Below are 22,134 nucleotides of genomic sequence, written 5' to 3'. Positions count from 1 at the left end.
ACTAGGGGGGTTTAACATCGTGGTCTTCAAGTGGTTAAGTTGTGACCATTTAGGTGTTAAAATAACCATTCATCCCTGTCTTAAAGGACACCTGAAGTAAGAAGAATATGGAGGCTGCCATATTTATTTCCTTTTAAACAACACCAGTTGCCTGGAAGCCCTGTTGCACTATTTAGCTGTAGTAGTGTCTGAATCACACCAGAAACAAACATGCAGCTATCCAATCAGATCTGACAATGCCAGAAACTCCTGATCTGCTTGTTCAGGGCGTATGGCTGAAAATATTAGAGGCAGAGGTTCAGCAGGACAGCCAGGCAACTGGTATTGCTTAAAAGGAAATAAATATGGCAGCCTCCATAGCCCTCTCGCTTCAGTTGTCCTTTAATTGAATAAACAGTTGTACATAATAACTGCATAAAGCACAATTTGCTAAGAATAGATCCTTAGTGCCTCCTCAAGCAGCTGTCACCCCAGGCATCTGCCTGGTTTGCCTATGCCTAAAAATGGTCCTGTGTTGTTCTGTTTATCTGCTATTTTATGGCGTTGTGACCTCATCTCCTTTAAAAGTTCATTCATTTCTTTCAGCTAAAGGATATTCTGTGTGTTTATTGGCATAAAGGTGGCATGGTGGTGGAGGAGGGGCATCTAGGGGGCTCAGCTTATCCCCTGTTCTTACAGGGTGTTCATAATTATTTCTGGTACTGAGTTGATGCAAACTTAATGCAAATTCTATGCACACTGGTGCCTGAACCTCTGGTAATATTGCCTTGCGGAATTAGCAAACGATAAGAACATCATCAGAGTACCTCGCCGTGTGCAGTTAGCATGATCCCGTGGTATGGGGGTAATGCGAACGTTGCTTTGGAAACTGGCTTTAAGATACTTGCTTAAACCGCATCACTCATGTACCGCGGATTGTGCTAATTGCGCATCTTGCGGTACCTCCATTTTGTGGGGGATCCTTTAATTTGAGCTCATCCTTCTTAAAGAGGAATTTTGCAAAACGGGTAAAAAATAAATCAATATACAGTATTGCAAATTGTGAAGTTAAAAAGGTACTTAAGTATTATAGTGGAGCCTAACTCACATTTTTTTTCTCGATACCTCCAGCTTAAACATGCCTACTCTTCACAATTTGGAAGGTGCCCCCCGATACTCAAAATGGATGATTTAGAACAATTACTTTTAACCAGGCACTTACCAAAAGTACTCTCAGCAATATATTTAGCACTCCTCACTCTCAACAACACTAGATTAGACAAATGCTTCAGTAAATGGCAATTGGTAGTGACAGGATTGGAAAGGGATGATTGGGACGAAGACTTAGAACTATATCCAACTTCAGTCATATCAGCCAGAGAGCTAGTTCAGGCTAAATTTTTACATCATGCCTATTACACACCGGAGCGTATGCACAGGATGGACCAATCTATTTTGGACGCCTGTTGGAGATGCCACACAGAGCGGGGTTCATTTGTGCATATGTTTTGGTCATGTCCTGGGATTGTTCCCTTCTGGAAAGATGTACTATCGATAATTAATAGACTACTGAAAATTACTCTCCCATTGGATCCAGGTCTCTTGCTACTGGGGAAAATGGAGGAGGATATTTTAACCCAACACAAACAATTACTGGTTAGGACCCTCTGTTTCCAAGCCCGCAAAGAAATACTTAAACTATGGAAAAAAAACCTCTACTCCTACTTTGGGAATGTGGGCCAAGTCTATTAACTGCTCTTTACCTCTATACAAAATGACATACCCGAATAGGAGATGCCCAAAAAAATGTTATAGTCTGGAGCATATGGGAATCCAGAATTATGGACCCCACGGACTCTGAATTTATTCCAATACTGTCATAACAACTTTTTCTTTCTCCCTATTCTATGATAAATAGATAATGTGGGGATGGAGGGGTCGGGGGCAAATTGGGGTTCGGGTGGTCATCTTTTCTCTTTTTCCTTTTTCTCCTTTTTCCTTCTTCTCTCCTTTCTTGTTTTCTCCACTCTTCTCTTCTTTATCTACAAGGTGGTTTATTGGATATAGACACCCCAACATGTGACACTAATTTAATACTACTACTGTGTTTATGCATCTTTATTATTATGGCTTATCAAGAATGTTTCAGACGGATTGTCATATTGTGGTAACCACAATTGTACTTTACTGTTCTACAACACTGTGTTGTATCTCACCTTTTCAAAAATCAATACAAATTAAACTGTTAAAAAAAGGATTATAGTGGAGCAAACAGAGCTTAAAAAAGGAAACTGCCAAACTCTTCAGACAGTATAATACGCAAGTATCATTAAAAAATAAAGGAAAGATCAAGAAATTATTGATATTCACCATGTAATTTGTTCATGTGTTTTGACCCACAATGAGCCTGCCGGTAATTATCTTTGCTACTGGCAGACATAAAAAAAAAAGAAACGGCACCAACTGCCATTATCTATAACCACTCCTACTAACCATACGATAGGCTAAAAGGTTGTTTTTTTGTTTTTTTTGGTTTTTTTTTATAGATATACAAATGCACGAAGGGAGAGATGGCTTTCTTGGCAATTGGAAAAAAAAAATTTCCCACAATGCAACGAGATTCACAGACCGCAAACTGTCAGGACCATGGTCATTATATCACACTGTGGGAGGGATTTCACCATAACATCAGCCATACAGACCCCCCGGATAAAGATTTCTCATGGGAAGGGGGGTATCAGCTACTGATTGGGAAGAAGTTCAATCCTGGGTTACAGTTCCTCTTTAAAGGGGCACTATGGCATAAAATAGTAATATTTAAAATATGTGCAAACATAGACAAATAAGTAGTTTTTTTTCCAGAGTAAAATGAGCCATAAATGACTTTTCTCCTATGTTGCTGTCACTTACAGCAGGTAGTAGCAATCTGACATAACTGACAGGTTTTGGACTAGTCCATCACTTCATAGGGGATTCTTAGCAAGGCTTTTATTCTCTATAAAGATATTCCCTCAAAAAGGATTTAAACAATGATGCTGGCCAGCTTCCCTGCTCCCTACACAGTTTTTTTTGGCAGTTGGACAGAGCAACTGTCATTCACTAAGTGCTTTTGAAAATACATAAATCCCTGACAATCCCCCCATGAAGAGATTGACTAGTCCAAAACCTGTCACTTCTGTCAGATTTCTACTACCTACTGTAAGTGACAGCAATATAGGAGAAAGGTAATTTATAGCTCAAGTAATTTTATGTACTTCTTATTTGTATATGTTTGTACATATTTTAAATTTTACAATTTTTCGCCATAGTCCCCCTTTAAATCGACATACAAGATGGAATCATTAGCATCTCAGTGATCATCTCTGGTGTCCCCGCTGGGGATCAAATCTAAGCTCAAATCTGAACAAAGAAATTGATTACAGCTAGCAATGCTCAGACCTTACTTGTGAGTGCAGAACAGATCAGATGTGTGAGTAATCCTGTGACACACCGAACGTAGAAAGTTTAAAGCAGTAGGAAGGGAGTTGTAGTAGATAGCACTCTCGACTTGCAGCCAGGGCCGGATTTGGACATTTTAAAGCGGAACTGAAGAGAGAGGTATATGGAGGCTGTCATGTTTATTTCCTTTTAGACAATACCAGTTGCCTGGCAGCCCTGCTGATCCTCTGCCTCTAATACTATTAGCCATAGCCCCTGAACAAGCATGCAGCAGATCAGGTGTTTCAGTGGTTCAGACTTATAAGTGTGATCTGACAAGACTAGCTGCATGCTTGTTTCTGGTTTTAATCAGATACTACTGCAGAGAAATGGACCAGCAGGGCTGCCAGGCAACTGGTAATGATTAAAAGGAAATAAACATGACAGCCTCCATATACCTCTCTCTTCAGTTCCCCTTTAACACCCAAGTCCCACTGACAACTGGTTACTGCTGCCTGGCAACTGCTTGCTGCATCCTGGTAACTGCTCACTGCCGCCTGGTAGCTGCTTGCTGAGCACACAGTTTGACTGCCCATGGAAATGAGCCCTAAGAATTGCTCTTTGCCCTGATTTATGGAGCTGCACATTGCATTGAACTAAGGAGTTAAGAAGACTTGTGTGAGAGAGTGTGTCTGCAGCCTCTGAGAAGGAGCGCAAGGATATCTTGTTTTTTTCTGGTTAGCACAGGACCAGTGCTCCACTGCTGGCCCCTGTGGAAGCAGGGAAGCCCCAGACTGGGTTTGGGACTGATGTGGTTTACATGTTTGCCAGTTTAACTGCCTTAGTGTGCCAGCTCGCTGTCAGCCCCCTTGCTTCCTGGCGCCCTTAGCCATGGCCGTTGTGGCCTTGCCTTAAATCCATCCATGCTTGCAGCACTTTAGTTTTAGGCTCGATTATCAGCCTTGACACTATCTGCATGGAGTTCAGAAGTTCCCCCTGTGTTATTGTTGGTTTTCTGTAAGCACCCAGTTTTCCTCCCACATACAGGTGGGTCAGTTGCCAACAGCAAAGATGCCTGATTTTTTTTATTTTTCAGTAAAGCAGACCCGGTTGTGCCTCTGGAGCACCAGTCTGATCTGTTGGTGGCAGAGGTCACCTGGTGTCTCCTCAGCTTGGCAGTGATCTGCGGTAATGCCTGTGTTTACCTCTGTTGAGCAGAGGGGATTTCCTGCATGGTGTATATTTAGAAGGGATCAGTTCTGCGCATACTTTGTAAGGGTTTCTGGCGATCATCTGCTCTACGGGAACAAAGAAAAAAGGCCGGCTTGTTTGTTGAAGATTACCTACTGTCCCTTTTTCATTTTGTACTTTTATTTGTTCGGCGTCATAGAACATTTTTTTTTTTTTAAGTGTTGAATTATCTTTTGTAAATGACAAGAAAGGGGTGGTATTTATGTAGCGCCAGGCTTGTTTAGTGTGTCTGTATGTCTTGATACATGTAAGGCTGTACTTAAAAACTGGTTCTGTTCCAAGTGCGAGGCCATTTGTAAAGAGGACCATAGTCCTAGCCTTATGTCCTACCAGATTGTTGTTGTTATTATTAGCATTATTATTGCTTCGCCTGGTTCTTTACTTTGCTGAGCCCGGGGGCTTTGCTTTGCTGGGCTTGGGGGGGGGGGGGGGCTTTGCTAAGATGGACTCGGGACTTCTCTGGGGACTTCTCTGGGCTGGGGGCTTTGCTTTGCTGGGCTGGGGCCCGGGGTCTTTGCTTTGCTGGGCTGGGGGCTTTGCTTGGCTGGGGCTTCGCTCTGCTGGTGTGGGGGCTTTGCTGGGCAGGAGGGCTGGTTGCTGTGCTACAGACCTCAGATTGCAGCGACTGGGGAAAGCAGAGCTGGACGCACATACAGGAAGTGACTAGTGACGTCAGTTCCGCTTTTGAAGTGTGTCCTGCTCTGCCTTCCCCAGTCGCCGTAATCTGAGGTCTGACCGTGGCAGAAGTGGGGAGCGGAAACCAGGACACTGTGGGGGAGAGGGAGGCTCAAGGGGCACTCAACCATATTGTATTCGGGCACCATGGCAACGGGTTTTGGGGCGGTGCCCCGGATAAAACCCCATAACGATGTGCCTGTATATCACTGACATCTTATACAGCACTTTACAGAGTACATAGTCATGTCACTGACTGTCCTCAGAGCAGCTCACAATCTAATCCTACCATAGTGATAGTGTAATGTCCTACCATATTATTATGTGTTTATATAGCACTGACATCTTCTGCAGCACTTTACAGAGTACATAGTCATGTCACTGATCGTCCTCAGAGGAACTCACAAACTAATCCTACTATAGTCATAGTGTAATGTCTTACCATAATATTATTATCATTATTATAATTATTATGTATTTATATAGCACTGACACCTTCTGCAGCACATTACAGAATACATAGTTATGTCAATGTCTGTCCTCAGGAGCTCACAATCAAATTCTTTTCATAATCGTGTGTCCCTAATAAAGTCTAAGCCCACTTTTGGGAAAAGCTAATTATCTTCTGTGCATGTTTTTGAAATATGGGACAAAAGCTGTGTGTAGACACAAGGAAAACATACAAACTCCATGCGGATAGTGTCATCGCCCAGATATGAACTGGGGATTCAGTGCTGCCAGACGAGAGTGCTAACCACCACAATGCAGCCCAATCAATGGATTAGATTGTCTTGCTTTATAGAGCAGTGCAGCCTGGAAGTTCCTCCTTGTTTTCTGCTAATTGTCTTGAGGTTTTGGTTAGATTTGGGATATTATAGTCAGAAGATGGCGGCTGCCGTGCTGCGTTCACTTTATGACTGAAAAGTTGAGCAGAGAAGATGGAGGAAAGTTGAGGGAAACTTGTAGAGATGTCTCAGGTGAGCGATGGGGACAATGTGCAGGTCTGTTACACGAGACTGGCGGATGGGGACAGGGAGACGTCGGCGCAGATGGCCCTGGCTGATAAGAGCCTTTCATGATGCCTGGGCTGCCCACATTTAATGCTGGCGACGGCATTGACATGGCAACAGCCTGGACAGACAGCAGGAGCCATGGGAGGGGGTGTTGCATGAGACCGAGGGTGTGCATTACACGCCCGCTACCTGCAGTCACCACCCCCTTAACTCATCGCTGTCTCCTGGGATTTCTCCTACCACAAAAAGTGGAACTCCACTACAAATAAATTGCTAGAAACGTTTTAAATCAGTGCTGCACACAGCTTTTGTTGATTTTAATCTTATTGAAAAATTATCTTTCTATTTCAATTTGCATTAAGCTATGGCTTTCCAAGACGTGTCCAGAAACTCATAACAAGGTGTAGATTATTTAGGTGTGAGAAGTAGTGATAACGTTATTGGCAAATCAATGAAGAGTGTTAAATGTAGAAAACTGCTCTAGTTTTTAAGTTTTTTTTTTTTTTTTTTTTTTAAGGTTGGAAACAACCTAGGGTAGGGAAGTGGTTAGACAATTATTTAAAGGACTTTAAAAAATCTTAAATTTTAAATATATGTAAACATATACAATTAAGAAGTAGGTTTCTTCCACAGTAAACTGAGCCATAAATTATTTTTCTCCTATGTTGCTGTCACTTACAGTAAGTAGTAGAAATCTGACAGAACCGACAGGTTTTGGACTAGCCCATCTCCTTGAGGGGGGTTCACGGGGATTTCTTTATTTTCAAAATGCACTTAGTGAATGGCAGTTGCTCCATCCAACTGCCAAAAAAGTTTATGGAGAGCAGGGAGGCTGGTCAGCACCTTTGTATAAATCTTTTTTCAGGGAAAGAATATTTATACAATAAAGGCCATGCTGAGAATCTCTATGGAGAGACGGACTAGCCCAAAACCTGTTGTAGTCAGATTTCTACTACTTATGTAAGTGACAGCAACATAGGGGAGAAGTAATTTAAGGCACATTTTACTCAGGAAGTAACTTCATATTTGCATGTGTTTTAAATTTTAAGATTTTTGGGACAGTTCCTCTTTAAATATCAAGATAACCCACAAAATCGTAATAATGATCAGAATTGTAATTGCGAAAATTTACAGAATTGCCTATTACGATCAGCACTACCAGTGAGGGTTATAAAGTGTTCCGCCCATGAAGTGAAGGGATCCCTCTGCAGTATCGGTCTCCTCAGGACGCCTGGCTAAGCAAGGCCTTGTGTGCAGTGGTCACAGTGGCATCTGGTTGACGTGGCAGGCTTGACATTAATCTAGTGCACAGCATAATGCCTTAAGGGCTTTGCGCAGTCACCATATGTCACAGACGTGCAGAGGAGGTATTGAGGCGTGCTGCAGTGACAGCAGGGAGGGCTACCAGGCACCTCACCGGGATATCCTATCTATACTCTCCTCCGGCTTGTGTCGCCAGATTACATCTACACTTCACTTCAGCGCACCAATGAAAAATTAATCGCACCATCTCTAATTGTGATGTGCGAGCGCAGAGCGTTCTGTATCTGACAAACCTGGGAGCTCCAGTCACAGATCTGAGCACACCAGCTGAAGGTTCAGCATGCTGACCGAACACTTCTGGCTTTTGTGTCAAACAAAATTAAAAAAAAAAAAAAAAGTTTGGTCATGTGACCTTTACCACTTAAAGGGATACTGTAGGGGGGGTCAGGGGAAAATGAGTTGAACTTACCCGGGGCTTCTAACGGTCCCCCGCAGACATCCTGTGTTGGCGCAGCCACTCACGGTTGCTCCGGCCCCGCCTCCTGTTCACTTCTGGAATTTCAGACTTTAAAGTCAGAAAACCACTGCGCCTGCGTTGCCGTGTCCTCGATCCCGCTGATGTCATCAAGAGCGCACAGTGCAGGCCCAGTATGGTCTGTGTCTGCGCAGTACACTCCTGGTGACATCAGCGGGAGCGAGGACACGGGCGTGCAGGCGCAGTGGTTTTCTGACTTTAAAGTCAGAAATTCCAGAAGTGAACTGGAGGCGGGGCCGGAGCATCGGTGAGCGGCTGCGCCAACACAGGATGTCTGCGGGGGACCATTAGAAGCCCCAGGTAAGTTCAGCTCATTTTCCCCCGACCCCCCTACAGTATCCCTTTAAGCCCGAAGGTTTTTTTTTTTTTTTTTTTTTGCATCTGAGCACCTTTCACCTCCCATTCATTTGCCAATAACTTTATCACTACTCATCACTATGAATTGGTCTACATCTTGTTTTTTCCACCACCAATTAGGCTTTCTTTGGGTGGTACATTTTGCTAAGAATTATTTTATTCTAAATCCATTTTAACAGAAATATTGAGAAAGAAATGGAAAAAAATCTTTATTTCTTGTTTTTGGCCATTATAGTTTGAAATTAATACATGCTACTGTAATTAAAACCCATGTATTTTATTTGCCCATTTGTCCCGCTTATTACACCATTTAAATTATGTCCCTATCACAATGTATGGCGCCGATATTTTATTTGGAAATAAAGGTGCATTTTTTTCAATTTGCGTCCATAACTATTTACAAGCCCATAATTAAAAAAATTATATTAATATACTCCTTTGACATACATATTTAAAAAGTTCAGAACCTAAGGTAACTGTTTTTTTGTTTTTTTTGTTTAATTGTAATTTTTTTTTTTCTATTAAAATTGTATGTGGGTAATTTTGGGTGTGGGAGGTAAACAGCTGATTTTAAATGTAAAAAATGTTTTTATTAAAAAATGGATGTGTGTGTAGTTTTACTATTAGGCCCCAAGATGGCCACAGTGAAAAAGTCCTGGAAGTGTGATCGTACGCTTCCAGGAAGAAGAATGAAGATGGGGAACTTTTTGTAACTCAGAAAAACCGCAGCCTCTGATTAGAGGCTGTAGGTTTTTTTGCGGGGGGCTTCGATCAATGAATGGGATCTATAATCCCATTCATTGATCGCTGGGCTAACGGCCGGCGGCGGGAGTGTGCGCGGAAGCGCCCGCGGGAGTGCGCGCAGCCCAACTGGACGACGATGTTCGTCCAGCTGGGCTTAAGTGGTTAAAGGACATCCGAGGTGAAAAAAAAAAATTATGAGATAAACAATTGTATCTATCCTCCTTCTCCTAAATAGGACTTTTTTTTAGCTATCCCTCGGTTTTATTTTATATTTAAATCTAATTTAAGTTTTTACTGTTTCATGGGCACATTTATTGAAGTATGCCAGAGCTAACATCGATGAACTATTGACCCTTTTTATCTCTTTTTTTGCTCTCAAAAGCCATTTTCTATCAAGAAAGTGTCTCATGGCTGTAATTCCTTATCAGTGAGGGTAGCAATATAGTCCGCCCTGGCCAGAAACTGTCACTTGCATACCTGATTTTTTTTACTCTTTCAGACAGAGAAAGAAAAAAAGGAACACAGCCTAGTTATTTGTGTGCTTGCCACTGTACATACACATGTCTATCTCATCATGTCACATGTCACCTCGGGTGTCCTTTAAGAAAAACATTTTGAGCTGCTTTCTAACCAAGAGCAGGTTCTGCTGGCAGGGCTGCCACCGCTTGGCTCAGTAATCATCTTCATGCTGTGCAGACTCAAAGTGAGGGGGCCTTGGAGGCTAGCGATGCTGTAATGCTGTACAGCACTAGGCCCCAAACCAGGGGCATCGCAGAAGCCCTATGACCCCCGCCATCGCAGGGGGGCCTGGGGGCTAAGCTTGCCTGCTCCTGTCAGCAAATGCAGATTTAAATGCAAAGTATCAGCAGTGGAGCATGATATATTACTTGCTTCCTGCAACAGGAAAGGTCCTCTTCACTCCACACCACGACGCTAGACTGAAGAGTGGAGCTAAGCTAAGAGGACCTGTCCCACCACTGGGAGCAGGTAATATATAACGCTACACTGCCGTCGCTCTGCATTAGCTGACAGGTGTGTGTGTGTGTGTATGTGTGGAGGGTGTTAGGGCTGGAAGATTGGGTATATCTAGAGCCAAGTACGAAGAGGCGCTCCATCTCTGGCACTGCTTTAGGCCTGAGGAAGTGGGCGTTAGATCCATGAAACAAGTTGCCTGTGCGTGATTAAACTTCATTCGTGTATGAATGTATCATTATTGAGGTAAGCCAACTCTTCCTTTATTATTTTAGCTGTTTTAAAACAGTTTTATCTATCATTGGTTGCTTCTTCCTCCCCTTTGTGTACATTTTGACATTAATCGTTATTAGTCAGTAGAAAACACATATATCTGATAATTATTATCTACTAGACCTTAGGCCCGTTATAATAACTGGCACTAGGCCTCGGCCGCTACACCCCTCACAACCTCCTCCCCCTGCCCTCGTCGCCGCTGCTGCATCCCCCACATGTTCAGCACGCATGCATGCGCATGGCCGCCGGAGGCATGCGCACTTACACAACCGCAGCAACGCGTACCCACCCGCGCACTGCGTGCACACACGCCCGCCCCCTGCCCCCCGTCCTTCCCCCATAACATTGCATTAGCAAGAGCTTTTTCAAATCACTAGCGCTTAGAAAAATGCTCTTAGTGGGTTTGAGCCCTGACAGTGATTGAGTGTATGCAGGACCGGTTCTAGTAACTATGGGGCCCCTGGGCTAGATTAACCTGGGGGCCCCCCGACAGACAAACACACAACCCGACCAAAAAGCAGCATTAGGGGCCCTTTGTTGGAGCCAAATTTCTCCCCAGGGCCCCCGAGCTGGCTACCCCCCTCCCCCCCCAGATCACACCTCAGCTTAACTGCCCTCTGGGCCCCTGCAGAGTCTTCGGGCAGTGTAGCGTCTCATCTTTCCTGGCAGGTGCACTCCTCTGTCAGTCCTTCATTGCTCCATTGCAGGGTGCCCAGGGAGCACAGGTAAGTTGGGAGGGAGACACCTCGGGGGACTCCTCCAGGCTCTGGGGCCTCTATGGAAGTACCGGCCCTGAGTGTGTGTAGGTAGCTTGAGATTGGTGCTACAGGATGCCACAGAATCCTTTAGCAGGATAACGTTTGGCCAGAGTTCTGCTTGGAGCAGATGCTTGTGTAGGCCACACCTCTACTACGGAACCTCATCACATGCTTGTGTAGGCCACACCTCTGCTACGGGAACCTCATCACATCCTTGTGTAGGCCACTCCTCTGCTATGGGAACCTCATCACATGCTTGTGTAGGCCACACCTCTCCTACAGGAACCTCATCACATGCTTGTGTAGGCCACACCTCTGCTACGGGAACATCATCACATGCTTGTGTAAGCCACACCTCTGCTACGGGAACCTCATCACATGCTTGTGTAGGCCACACCTCTGCTACGGGAACCTCATCACATGCTTGTGTAGGCCACACCTCTGCTACGGGAACCTCATCACATGCTTGTGTAGGCCACACCTCTGCTACGGAAACCTCATCACATGCTTGTGCAGGCCACACCTCCGCTACGGGAGAAATGATCTGCAGAGTAGGTGCAAAGCAGTACAAGCTCATATTGCAGTCTCCTTTAGGAACCCCGTGGAATTGCTGTTTTACATGCATATACTTAAACATGCTAAAGTAAGCTTAATTTGTCCTGAAATGTACAGAACGGCAGGGATTGCCTTTTCCCGTCAATGGATTTGACTTTAAGCTGTCCTTAGAACAGGTTGTACAGATTTGTGGTGACAGAATGTCAGGATGGCCAGCCCTAAACCGCCCCCTCCCCCCCGCCTGGGTTCCCCCTTCAAAGCGTTACACCGTGGTCCTGTGTGATATCGGATGGTGCCGGGATAAATGGCGCCTATTGTCCAGAGTCTCACAGCAGTATCGCCATCTGGCTCTGGAAGAAAAGGCGGCCATTGTCTGGTTCACCTGCGCTGGGATTTGGATGGACAATGTCTGGCTCGGAGACCCGTCTCTGCAGCCTGGCATGGAGTCTGGAATAATCCTTTATCTGATTTAGAAGAATTTAGAGGCTGGCGAGATCAGGACCATCTGTTCCTGCACATCTCCTGACAAGCTGCCAGCGAGTCTCCATCCCTGATCCGTTCATCCAGCGGTCAGCTCTGCCGCCTACCAGGGCTAGAAGACCGATATCAGCAAGGGATGCTAAGGAAGACTTATCAACACCAGTACAAGGAAAACTGGAGCAGCAGGGGAGAAATGGCAACGTATCCTAAAACCAGGCCCTATTTCTTCCCTGTTGTCTATAAAAAAAAGCCATTTTATGGCCTGCTGCTTCCAGGTTCACATTATGCTAGTTTGGTAGGTTAGACTCCCACTCTCTACCAAAAGTATTGCCTCATCACGGTGAAGGGGTCCAGTACAGAAACACTCTGCATGCTAACTTTTTTAGAAACCAACATCCTCCATTAATGTTAATTTGGGGCATCTGTTTTGAATGCAAGGTGTGTATCCTGCCTAAAATTAGGCTCTGCACACCTATGCCGGTAGCCATTCAGATGCTGCCTGCGTTGGGAAGCACTGCCACCTCTCCCTACTGTCTAAAAAACTGTAGCAGGACTGGTCCAAAAAATGAAACCAGACAACCAATCAGAATCCTGGATTTGGTCATTTGAGTACCTGCTTCTATTCTGCACTGTTCTGCACTAAATTACTTCCAATTCTCCTTGCCCTGATTTTCATAAATCCTACCTTGCTGACCATTTGTGCCTCTATGTATCCTCTCTCCACATTTATATATCTCTTTCTATCAGGCCCGAATTTACCTCAGAGGAGCCTATAGGCACAGATGTCCTGGCACCTTAGACTTTGACCTCTAGGAATCTATACACCCCCGCTGAACCGCACTGCAAGTGTGCTGGCTGTCCTAGCTTTCATGTCTCCCTTACTTCTGTGGCCCATCATAGGTAGCTACAGGTGCCCCTTACTCTTAGGCATCCATGCGTACCCTCAGCGTTAAGTAGCTAGAGTTTCCCCAAGTATTAAAGAGCTAAAGGAACCTCAATTTTAAGTAGCTAGAGGGGTCTCCAAGAATCAGAAAGCTAGAGGTGCCCCTGCCTGAAGGGAGATCTCGCCAGTTGAATGGCAAGAGCAGGTTGAGTAATCTTTTTTATGTACTATCTCATCGGGACTCTGCACAGGGATGGAGAGAGGGAAGTGAGCCACCTTTCCATCATCAGGCGCCTGTAGGCGCGTGCCTACAGTGCCTTATGGTAAATCCAGCCCTGCTTTCTATAATTGGATAACTAAAAACTCCATATGGGGCTTGATTCACAAAGCGGTGCTAACTGTTAGCACGCCTGTGAAAAGCATAGTGCGCAAAGTTATGCACGCAAAGTTTTGCGCGCGCAGGGCGCTCCGCGCGCGAAGTGCCCATTAAAGCCTAAGGGACTTAGCGCGCGCATAGGACTTTGCGCGCGGTACTTTGCGCGCGATCTGATTGAGAAAACCGGTGCTAACCTGCTTAGCACCCTGGTTAGTGCGCCTAAAGACTTTAGACGTGCTAAGTAGGTTAGCACCGCATAGTGAATCAAGCCCATGAAGTGTCATTGAGGTGCCCATACATTTCTTGATTTTCAATTTCGATCAACCTTTCGTTCCAATCATTTTATCAAAATGGATGAGTGTCTCAAGTGAATCAAGTGTGTTTCATCATACTCAATCGATGCAAATTGGCCGATATCTACCTGAATTGCCAAAATTTCTTGATGTCGGTCGTAAAGGAAATTGGCTGAGATTCACCGGGCTTCGACCAGCACAGAATCCATTTCTGATTTTGGCACATGCATAACATCAGTACATAAAAAAAAAAATGGCAACCGGATCTCGATTGCAGTGTGTGGGCTACTGGTTGATTTCATATCGATCTATCACCAAATAATCTCGATCACTTAACCACTCAATAGAGGATCAAGTTATACATGGGCACCTTTAGATTGGACATTTACTACAATTAACATTTTGTAATTTTTTACTTTACTTTTACAAATTATTCAGAGTCAGAAGTTGACCTAAGAGATGGGTATGAATCGCAGCTGCGAGGACAATAGTGTTTTCTTTGAAGATGACAGAAAATGCCTGTTCTTTGTTTGTTTTATTGTTTATGCAGCAGAAATATAGAAGACGTATAGAAAACCTAGTCTAAAAGTCTATTGAGGCCCCTTTCACACCGTGGCATTGCATGGATCTCTCTCACTGCTGCCTTGCCACAGTGGCCATTAAGCTCAGTGAGACTGGCCACAGTACTAGCGGTATGACGCAGTGTGACAGACGTGCTTCTGGTGACGCAGACGATGCAGAGCGTTACTGCTCGACACACGATTGCATTGGTGTCAATGGCACCGTAACTATCTTTATACAGTGGGATGTGAAAGTTTGGGCAACCTTGTTAATAGTCATGATTTTCCTGTATAAACTGTTGGTTGTTACGATAAAAAATGTCAGTTAAATATATCATATAGGACACACACACAGTGATATTTGAGGCAGGGAACACACTTGACTGTTTTCGTACGGGTTTTCTGCACAGAAAAACTGAGAACTTGTGTTAATTAATGGGCTAGTTCACACTTAATATCTTTATCGCACGCAGAAAAAAAACTGACATTTTGCATCTTGATTCTGCACATTTTGTCAGTTTTCTCTATCAATTGCATCAGCTGCTGTGAAAAAAAAACGTGTGTTTTCCTGCATAAAAACACACTTAGTGTGCAGAAAACGTATGCAGAAAAACGCACACAGAAAACTGAAAGACAAGTATGTTCCCTGCCTGCGAAGTGAAATGAAGTTTATTGGATTTACAGAAAGTGAGCAATAATTGTTTAAACAAAATTAGGCAGGTGCATACATTTGGGCACTACAAAAAAGAAATTAAATCAATATTTAGTAGATCCTCCTTTTGCAGAAATTACAGCCTCTAAACGCTTCCTGTAGGTTCCAATGAGAGTCTGGATTCTGCTTGAGGCCAGAAACCCACTGGGAGCGCTTTGTAAGCGTGAGTGATTTGAAAAAGCTCTTGGTAATGCAATGCTATGGGGGATTTTTATAAAATCACATCACTCTAGTGGGATCACACCCATAGCATTACATTAGCTAGAGCTTTTCAAATCACAAAGCGCTCAGAAAAGCTCTCCTAGTGGGTTTCTAGCCTGAAGGTGCTTTGGACCATTCCTCTTCAGAGTTCAAAAACAGTGTTTATTCTTGAATAGAGCCGCCGCGCTTCCTTCCGCCGCTGATTTCCGTCACCGATCGTTAGATTTATGAATGGAAACAAAGTTCCCATTCATTAAAGGGAACCAGAGACGCCAGATAAAAGATTTTATACATACCTGGGGCTTCTTCCGGCCCCATAAGCCTGGATCGCTCCCACGCCGCCGTCCTCCGCTTCCTGTATCAGCCAGTTCCGGGTCCCGTAGTTTCGGCCAGTCGGCGTCAGCACGCGGCCAATTGTCCGCATCACAGGGGCTCCCAGCATACCATTACGCGTGCGGCTGCATACTGCGCAGCCGCACGCGTAAGGGTATGCTGGGAGCCCCTGTGATGTGGACAATTGGCCGCGTCCGCCGGAAGTGACGGGACCCGGTATTGGTGGATCCAGGAAGCGGAGGATGGCGGCGTGGGAGCGATCCAGGCTTATGGGGCTGGAAGAAGCCCCAGGTATGTATGAAATCTTTTTTTCTTTTTCTATGTCCGGCGTCTCTGGTTCCCTTTAATCTCCCCGCAGGCCACCTGTGATCGCAGGCTTCCATTGAGGCGTCCCTTCCCTAGTTACAATGTAGCAACACATTGTTTCCTATGTAGCGTACTTGTACGCTAATAGGATATGCTCAGCAGGGACATCTTGTGGCCAAATTACACCTACTGACTTTAGGGAATAAAAAAATTAATATGTATGTCAAGAGGGCATATTATTATAAATTTATGGGCTGAAAATTAGCCATTGATGTAAAACTGAAAAAAATTTACTTTTCTTTCCAAATAAAATATTGTCACCATACATTATACTAATACTAGGGATATAATTTTAATGTTGCAATAACCGGGACAAATGGGCAAATAAAATTTGTGGATTTTAATTATGGTAGCATGTGGCATTTTAAAACGAATGGCCGAAAACAGAGAAATATTTTTTTTTCTATTTTTTTTCTTCATTATTTCAGTTAAAATGCATTTAGAATAAAATAATTCTTAACATAATGTACCACCCAAAGAAAGCCTAATTGGTGGCAGAAAAAAATAAGGTATAGATCATTTCTTTGTGATACGTAGTGATAAAGTTATTGGGGAATGAAAGGGAGGAGTGCTGAAATAGGAAAATTCCTCTTGTCCATAAGGTGAAAAATACCCGTGGGCTGAAATGGTTAAAATAACTGGAAACGCACACACTCTGCTCAGGAGGTGCAGACATTAGGGTCAGTGTATGCTTGCCTGCCATTTTGTTACTTTTAGCCAATGATTATCCTACAAATCAGCCGTTGAGTACTTGGGCTGGCAGTGTGGCCATCAGTATGACTTTATTTTAGATTTATGGCCACTGGCAGGTATGTTAAACTACATTTTCTGATTCTCAAAATTTTCTTTTGTGTTGCTTTTTGCAGATGGTGGTCCTGATGGATCCCATGGAAGACCCAGATGACATTCTGAGAGCCAATCGGTCACGGGAGAAGTCCTACATGTTTGACGTGGCCTTCGATTACACCGCGACCCAGGTACGTGCCCGCATCCTCCACTGCTTTTCATCCAGTGTCTTCCAAGCATTCTCCATAGGGGTGGTCAATGAGATGCAAATAATTCCAGAAAATATGCAGATTTAATTCAAATTGCCTGCAGCTAGGAACTGGGCCACTTAAATGCACTTTATGCTGAGTTTGATTGGTCCATCTCCATGCTCATTTGCATGAAATATGCTGTAAAACAGAATTATTTGCATCTCACTGGCCATCTCGAATTCTCTCTGAAACGGACTGTGGGCCTCATGTTGATGGGACAAGTTAACCTCTTGAGGACCGTGGGCATACCCCCCCCCCCCCCAGTGATCAGGCAATTTTTTTAATATTTTGGCCACTGCAGCTTTAAAGGGATACTGTAGGGGGGTCGGGGGAAAATGAGCTGAACTTACCCGGGGCTTCTAATGGTCCCTCGCAGACACCCTGTGTTGGCGCAGCCACTCACCGATGCTCCGGCCCCGCCTCTAGTTCACTTCTGGAATCTCTGACTTTAAAGTCAGAAAACCACTGCGCCTGCGTTGCCGTGTCCTCGATCCCACTAATGTCATCAAGAGCGCACAGCGCAGGCCCAGTATGGTCTGTGTCTGCGCAGTACACTCCTGGTAACATCAGCGGGAGCGAGGACACGGCAAAGCAGACGCAGTGGTTTTCTGACTTTAAAGTCTGAAATTCCAGAAGTGAACTGGAGGCGGGGCCGGAGCATCGGTGAGTGGCTGCGCCAACACAGGATGTCTGCGGGGGACCATTAGAAGCCCCGGGTAAGTTCAGCTCATTTTCCCCCGACCCCCCCCCCCCCCCCCTACAGTATCCCTTTAAGGCCTCGCTGCAGGGCCGTACAACTCAGCACGTAAGTGATTTCCCAACACCCACTTTTCTGCCCACCAACAGAGCTTTCTGTTGGTGGGCTCTAATTGCTGGTGGGGTGTTTGTTTATTTTATTTATTTATTTGTTTTTTTAAATTTGGGAATTTTTTTTAAATTATTTTATTTCCCTCCCTCCCCCCGGCAGCCAATCCCAGCGACTGACTCTCATAGACATCAGCCGTGTCACACGGCTGTTCCCAGTACAGCACTGCCTTAGATCGCAGCGCTGTACATTGTACATAGACACCATCTAACAGTCTTTCCTAGCGGAGCTCCGTCATTCAAGTGGAAATGCACGACTTCACTAGGGCTGCCCCCACTCTCTGGAACTCGCTCCCACAAGCCATCAGACTCACCCGCACCTTTAATACCTTCAAACAAGCTCTCAAGACTCACCTTTTCATGCTTGCATACCCTCCTACACCAGCACCATAATATGTTCTGTTAAACACCCTCTCAACAGATGCACCTATTGTCTCCACCCCCACCCTTTAGAGCAGGGTTTCTCAACATTTTATTGTTATGTACCCCTTTTAAAACCCTGTACTCACCAAGTACCCCCTAGCAGAGTAAACATTATCACAAGTACCCCTTGACAAATATATATTTAATCGTAGTACATGAGATTTGGTTCTAAACAATTTTCAAGCATTTACTCTTGCTTTTCATTAGCTAAAATACTAATTTGGCATTGTTTAAATAAGTTTTATCATTTTCTAAAACTCTAAATTTGTTATTCTTGGTTAAGTATATCAAGCCTGAGTACCCCCTGGAACCATCATAAGTACCCCCTGGGGTACGCGTACCACATGTTGAGAACCTAGGCTTTAGAGTGTAAGCCTCTGGCAGGGCCCTCCTCCCTAGTGTTTCCAGCTTGATTATGCAATCTTACTGACAATCACCCCTCTTGTGGACTAATAGTCTCTATTTTGACCTATGACACTGGAGTGTTATCAAATCATTTGCATGATCTTGTTTTGTTGTAAGTTTCCTGTCTGTCCTTCTTTGTATGTTAACCCACTTATCTATTGTGCAGCGCTGCGTAACATGTTGGCGCTTTATAAATACAATAAATAATAATTTAAAATGTTATGATTTTCACGATAGTGGTCCTTAACCCCCCTGGCGGTTTGCAAAAAATCCGCCAGGGGGCAGCAAATCTTTTTTTTTAATTTTTTTTTTTTTTTTTTCATGTAGCGAGACAAAGTCTCGCTACATGATAGCCGCTGCTCAGCGGCATCCCCCCAGCCCCTCCGATCGCCGCCGGCGATCGGAGATCAGGAGATCCCGTTCAAAGAACGGGATCTCCTGGAGGGCTTCCCCCGTCGCCATGGCGACGGGCGGGATGACGTCACCGACGTCATCGACGTCGTGACGTCAGAGGGGACTCCGATCTGCCCCATAGCGCTGCCTGGCACTGATTGGCCAGGCAGCGCACGGGGTCTGGGGGGGGGGGGGGCGGCCGCGGCGAGAGGAATTGCGGCGGATCGGCGGGTAGCGGCGGCGATCAGATGCTACACGCAGCTAGCAGAGTGCTAGCTGCGTGTAGCAAAAAAAAAATTATGCAAATCGGCCCAGCGGGGCCTGAGCGGTGCCTCCCGGCGGCATAGCCCGTGCTCAGCACGGGCTTACCGCCAGGGAGGTTAAACTCTTGGAGGTGTCATTAGTCACGGGGTTCACAAACTTTTCCACCCGCACTGTAAAGGTTTACATGGTGTCTTCAATAAAAAACTTGGAAACATTTAATTATTTGTGTGGTATTAGATTGTCTATTGTTGTGACTTAGATGATGATCAGATCACATTTTATGACCAATTTGTGCAGAAATCCATATGATACTAAAGGGTTCACACACTTTGGGCTCGATTCAGTAAACGGTGCTAACCCAGTTAGCACGCCTAAAGGCTTTCGGCGTGCTAACTAGGGTGCTAAGTAGTTAGCACATACAAACAACTTAGCACCGTAGTTAGCACATGCAAACTTAGCACCGTATTTAGCACATGCAAACTTAGCACCGTAGTTAGCACATGCAAACTACTTAGCACCGTAGTTAGCACATGCAAACTACTACTTAGCACCGTGCTAACTAGGGTGCTAACTTCCATGGTTAAATACCCCTGGTCTTGCTAATTATGATCTTGTAAAAGATAGAATATTTGGAAATTTAAATTCAATCTGAGCTCTATATATTGTGACGATCATTATATTATTGTTAACAATACCTCTCATCTTCCACCGTGATAATTGATGCTGAAGCTACTGTTGGAAAAGTTAGGAGGCGCACTGCTACACTGCATATTCTGTCATATGTTCCTTTTCTTTGTTGAATAAACACTGATTTAAAAAACAAACAAACTAGGGTGCTAAGTAGTTTACATGTGCTAACTACGGTGCTAAGTAGTTTACATGTGCTAACCACTTAGCACGTGCAAAGCATGTTAGCACATGCAAAGTGGCTTTTCACTGGCGTGCCAACACTTAGCACCCTTTTCTGAATCAAGCCCTTTTTCTTGCTACTGTGCATTATAATGTCATGGCTGTTATTTTAGCAAGTAAAGGCTTTTAATTATTGATAGGGTACAAAAAACACAAACACAGAAAAAATACACCTTCATTTCCAAATAACATATTGTCACCGTACATTGTAATAGGAACATAATTTAAATGTTGTGACAGCCAGGACAAATGTGCAAATAAAATGTGTGGGTTTTATCTCTAAGTTGCATTAAATGCATAGAAAATAAAGTAATTACTAAAAACAAGTATTGCCCACAAAAAAGCCTAATTTGTGGCAAAACAAACAAGATGTAGATCATTTAGGTGTAATAAGCAGTAAAAAAAGTAATGGCCAAATGAATTGGAGGAGCCTTTACGGGTGAAAATGGCTCTAATGCTGGGCATAGACGGTTAGATCCGGCGGCTCGATTAGCTGCCGGATCGACTCTCGCCGCTTCCCCGCGGCCGCCCGGATAGATTCCCGCTCGTCCCTGCGGGTGTTTCCTTATATTCCGCTCGATTTCCGCTTTTGTCCGCCCGCGGGTATCAAGCGGGGAATCGATCCGCGCGATGATCGGACCTGTCGGAAATTATCAATCAAGCCATCAGCGGCTCGATTGATAAGAAGAAAAGCACCGTCTATGCCCAGCATTAAGGTAAAATAGCCTGTGGGGTTAAGTGGTTAAAATGAGATTATATTCCCAAAGCTAAAATTTCAGTAACTACTCTTAGCTACATAACAGAACATTTGAAAGTATTCCCACACAATCCCTTTTTTTTTACTGCTGAGAGCAGTACAGGCTTGCTTATCTCTGGTCATTGGCAAAGGCAACAATCTCCCAGTGCCAGTGTCTTTATCCTCCCCCTCCTTCTGCTGAGTAGACACATTGCCCTGGCAACAGCTGCCACTTTAGCAGAGAGAGTGAGGCAGAGTGAAGACCCAGGCAGAGATATTCTTGCCTTTGCCGAAGACAAGAGATAAGCAAGCCTGTGCTGCTCTTTGCAGTAAAAATAAATGATTTTACACACAGGGAATACTTGGGAATGCTTTCAAATGTTCTTTTATGTAACTGTAAGAGTAGTTACTAAAAATTCAGTTTCTGGAGTGTAATCCCACTTTAAATAAGTCTGGGAGATACCTGTGTTTCTGTTTCATCCTGCTTCATTCTCACCTGAGGCGGCCATAAAACGGCTAGCTACCACTACCGAGTTCAGTATTGCATGTGCATGCACTTAAAGGCTTTAGCTCATTGGTTGTCACCCTCTGTACTCTCTAGGGATGTCGCCTGGCTTACTGACTTGCTCACAGAAATCTCAGCCCACTGGAAGCTGGTCTCTGATTGCCTGCTCTAATATGGGGTGACAGGCGGTCATAGCTCTTTACCTTGTACCATTATTACCCATCATGACCGATTCCAATTACCCGATGATGAGTAAGAGGTGACTGTGAAGCACGGCGGTGTGTTTGCTGTAGGCTTAAGTGCTGTGCTCAGGTGCTGTATTTAGAGAGAGTAAACACACTAGCCTTGTTTCCAGCAATGCTTCCTGAGATGCAGCCTCCCCTGTGACACCATCACCGCTAATTACACTCCACTCTTTCAGCTTGTCACTCGCGCTGCCATGCCGCCTGGGATTATTAGCAATTTATTGTGTGTAGACCTTGAGAGAGAGAAGGACTAATAACGTTACTTAGGTAGTTTAATAAAAAAAAAAAAAAAAAGAACTTAAGTCCATAGTTTTTTTGTTTTGCTTTTTTGTTATTATGTATTTATATAGCAAC

At 44.4% G+C, this 22,134-nt stretch overlaps 1 protein-coding gene across 1 annotated transcript in view; it reads left to right on the top strand.

The window, feature by feature from the left end:
• The window catches only part of KIF19 (kinesin family member 19), a 166,326-nt gene that overhangs the window by 25,419 nt on the left and 118,773 nt on the right, over window positions 1-22,134 (top strand). Inside the window, exon 3 of the mRNA XM_068263807.1 lies at window positions 16,866-16,976. Within this exon, the coding sequence (XP_068119908.1) occupies window positions 16,866-16,976 (111 nt within the window). The remainder of the gene's footprint in view (window positions 1-16,865; window positions 16,977-22,134) is intronic.

This window comes from Hyperolius riggenbachi, chromosome 12 (genome assembly GCF_040937935.1).
Source record: "Hyperolius riggenbachi isolate aHypRig1 chromosome 12, aHypRig1.pri, whole genome shotgun sequence".
NCBI classification, from domain to species: Eukaryota; Metazoa; Chordata; class Amphibia; order Anura; family Hyperoliidae; genus Hyperolius; species Hyperolius riggenbachi.
Note: the sequence above shows the minus strand (reverse complement) of the source record. Positions and strands in the feature narration are given on the sequence as shown.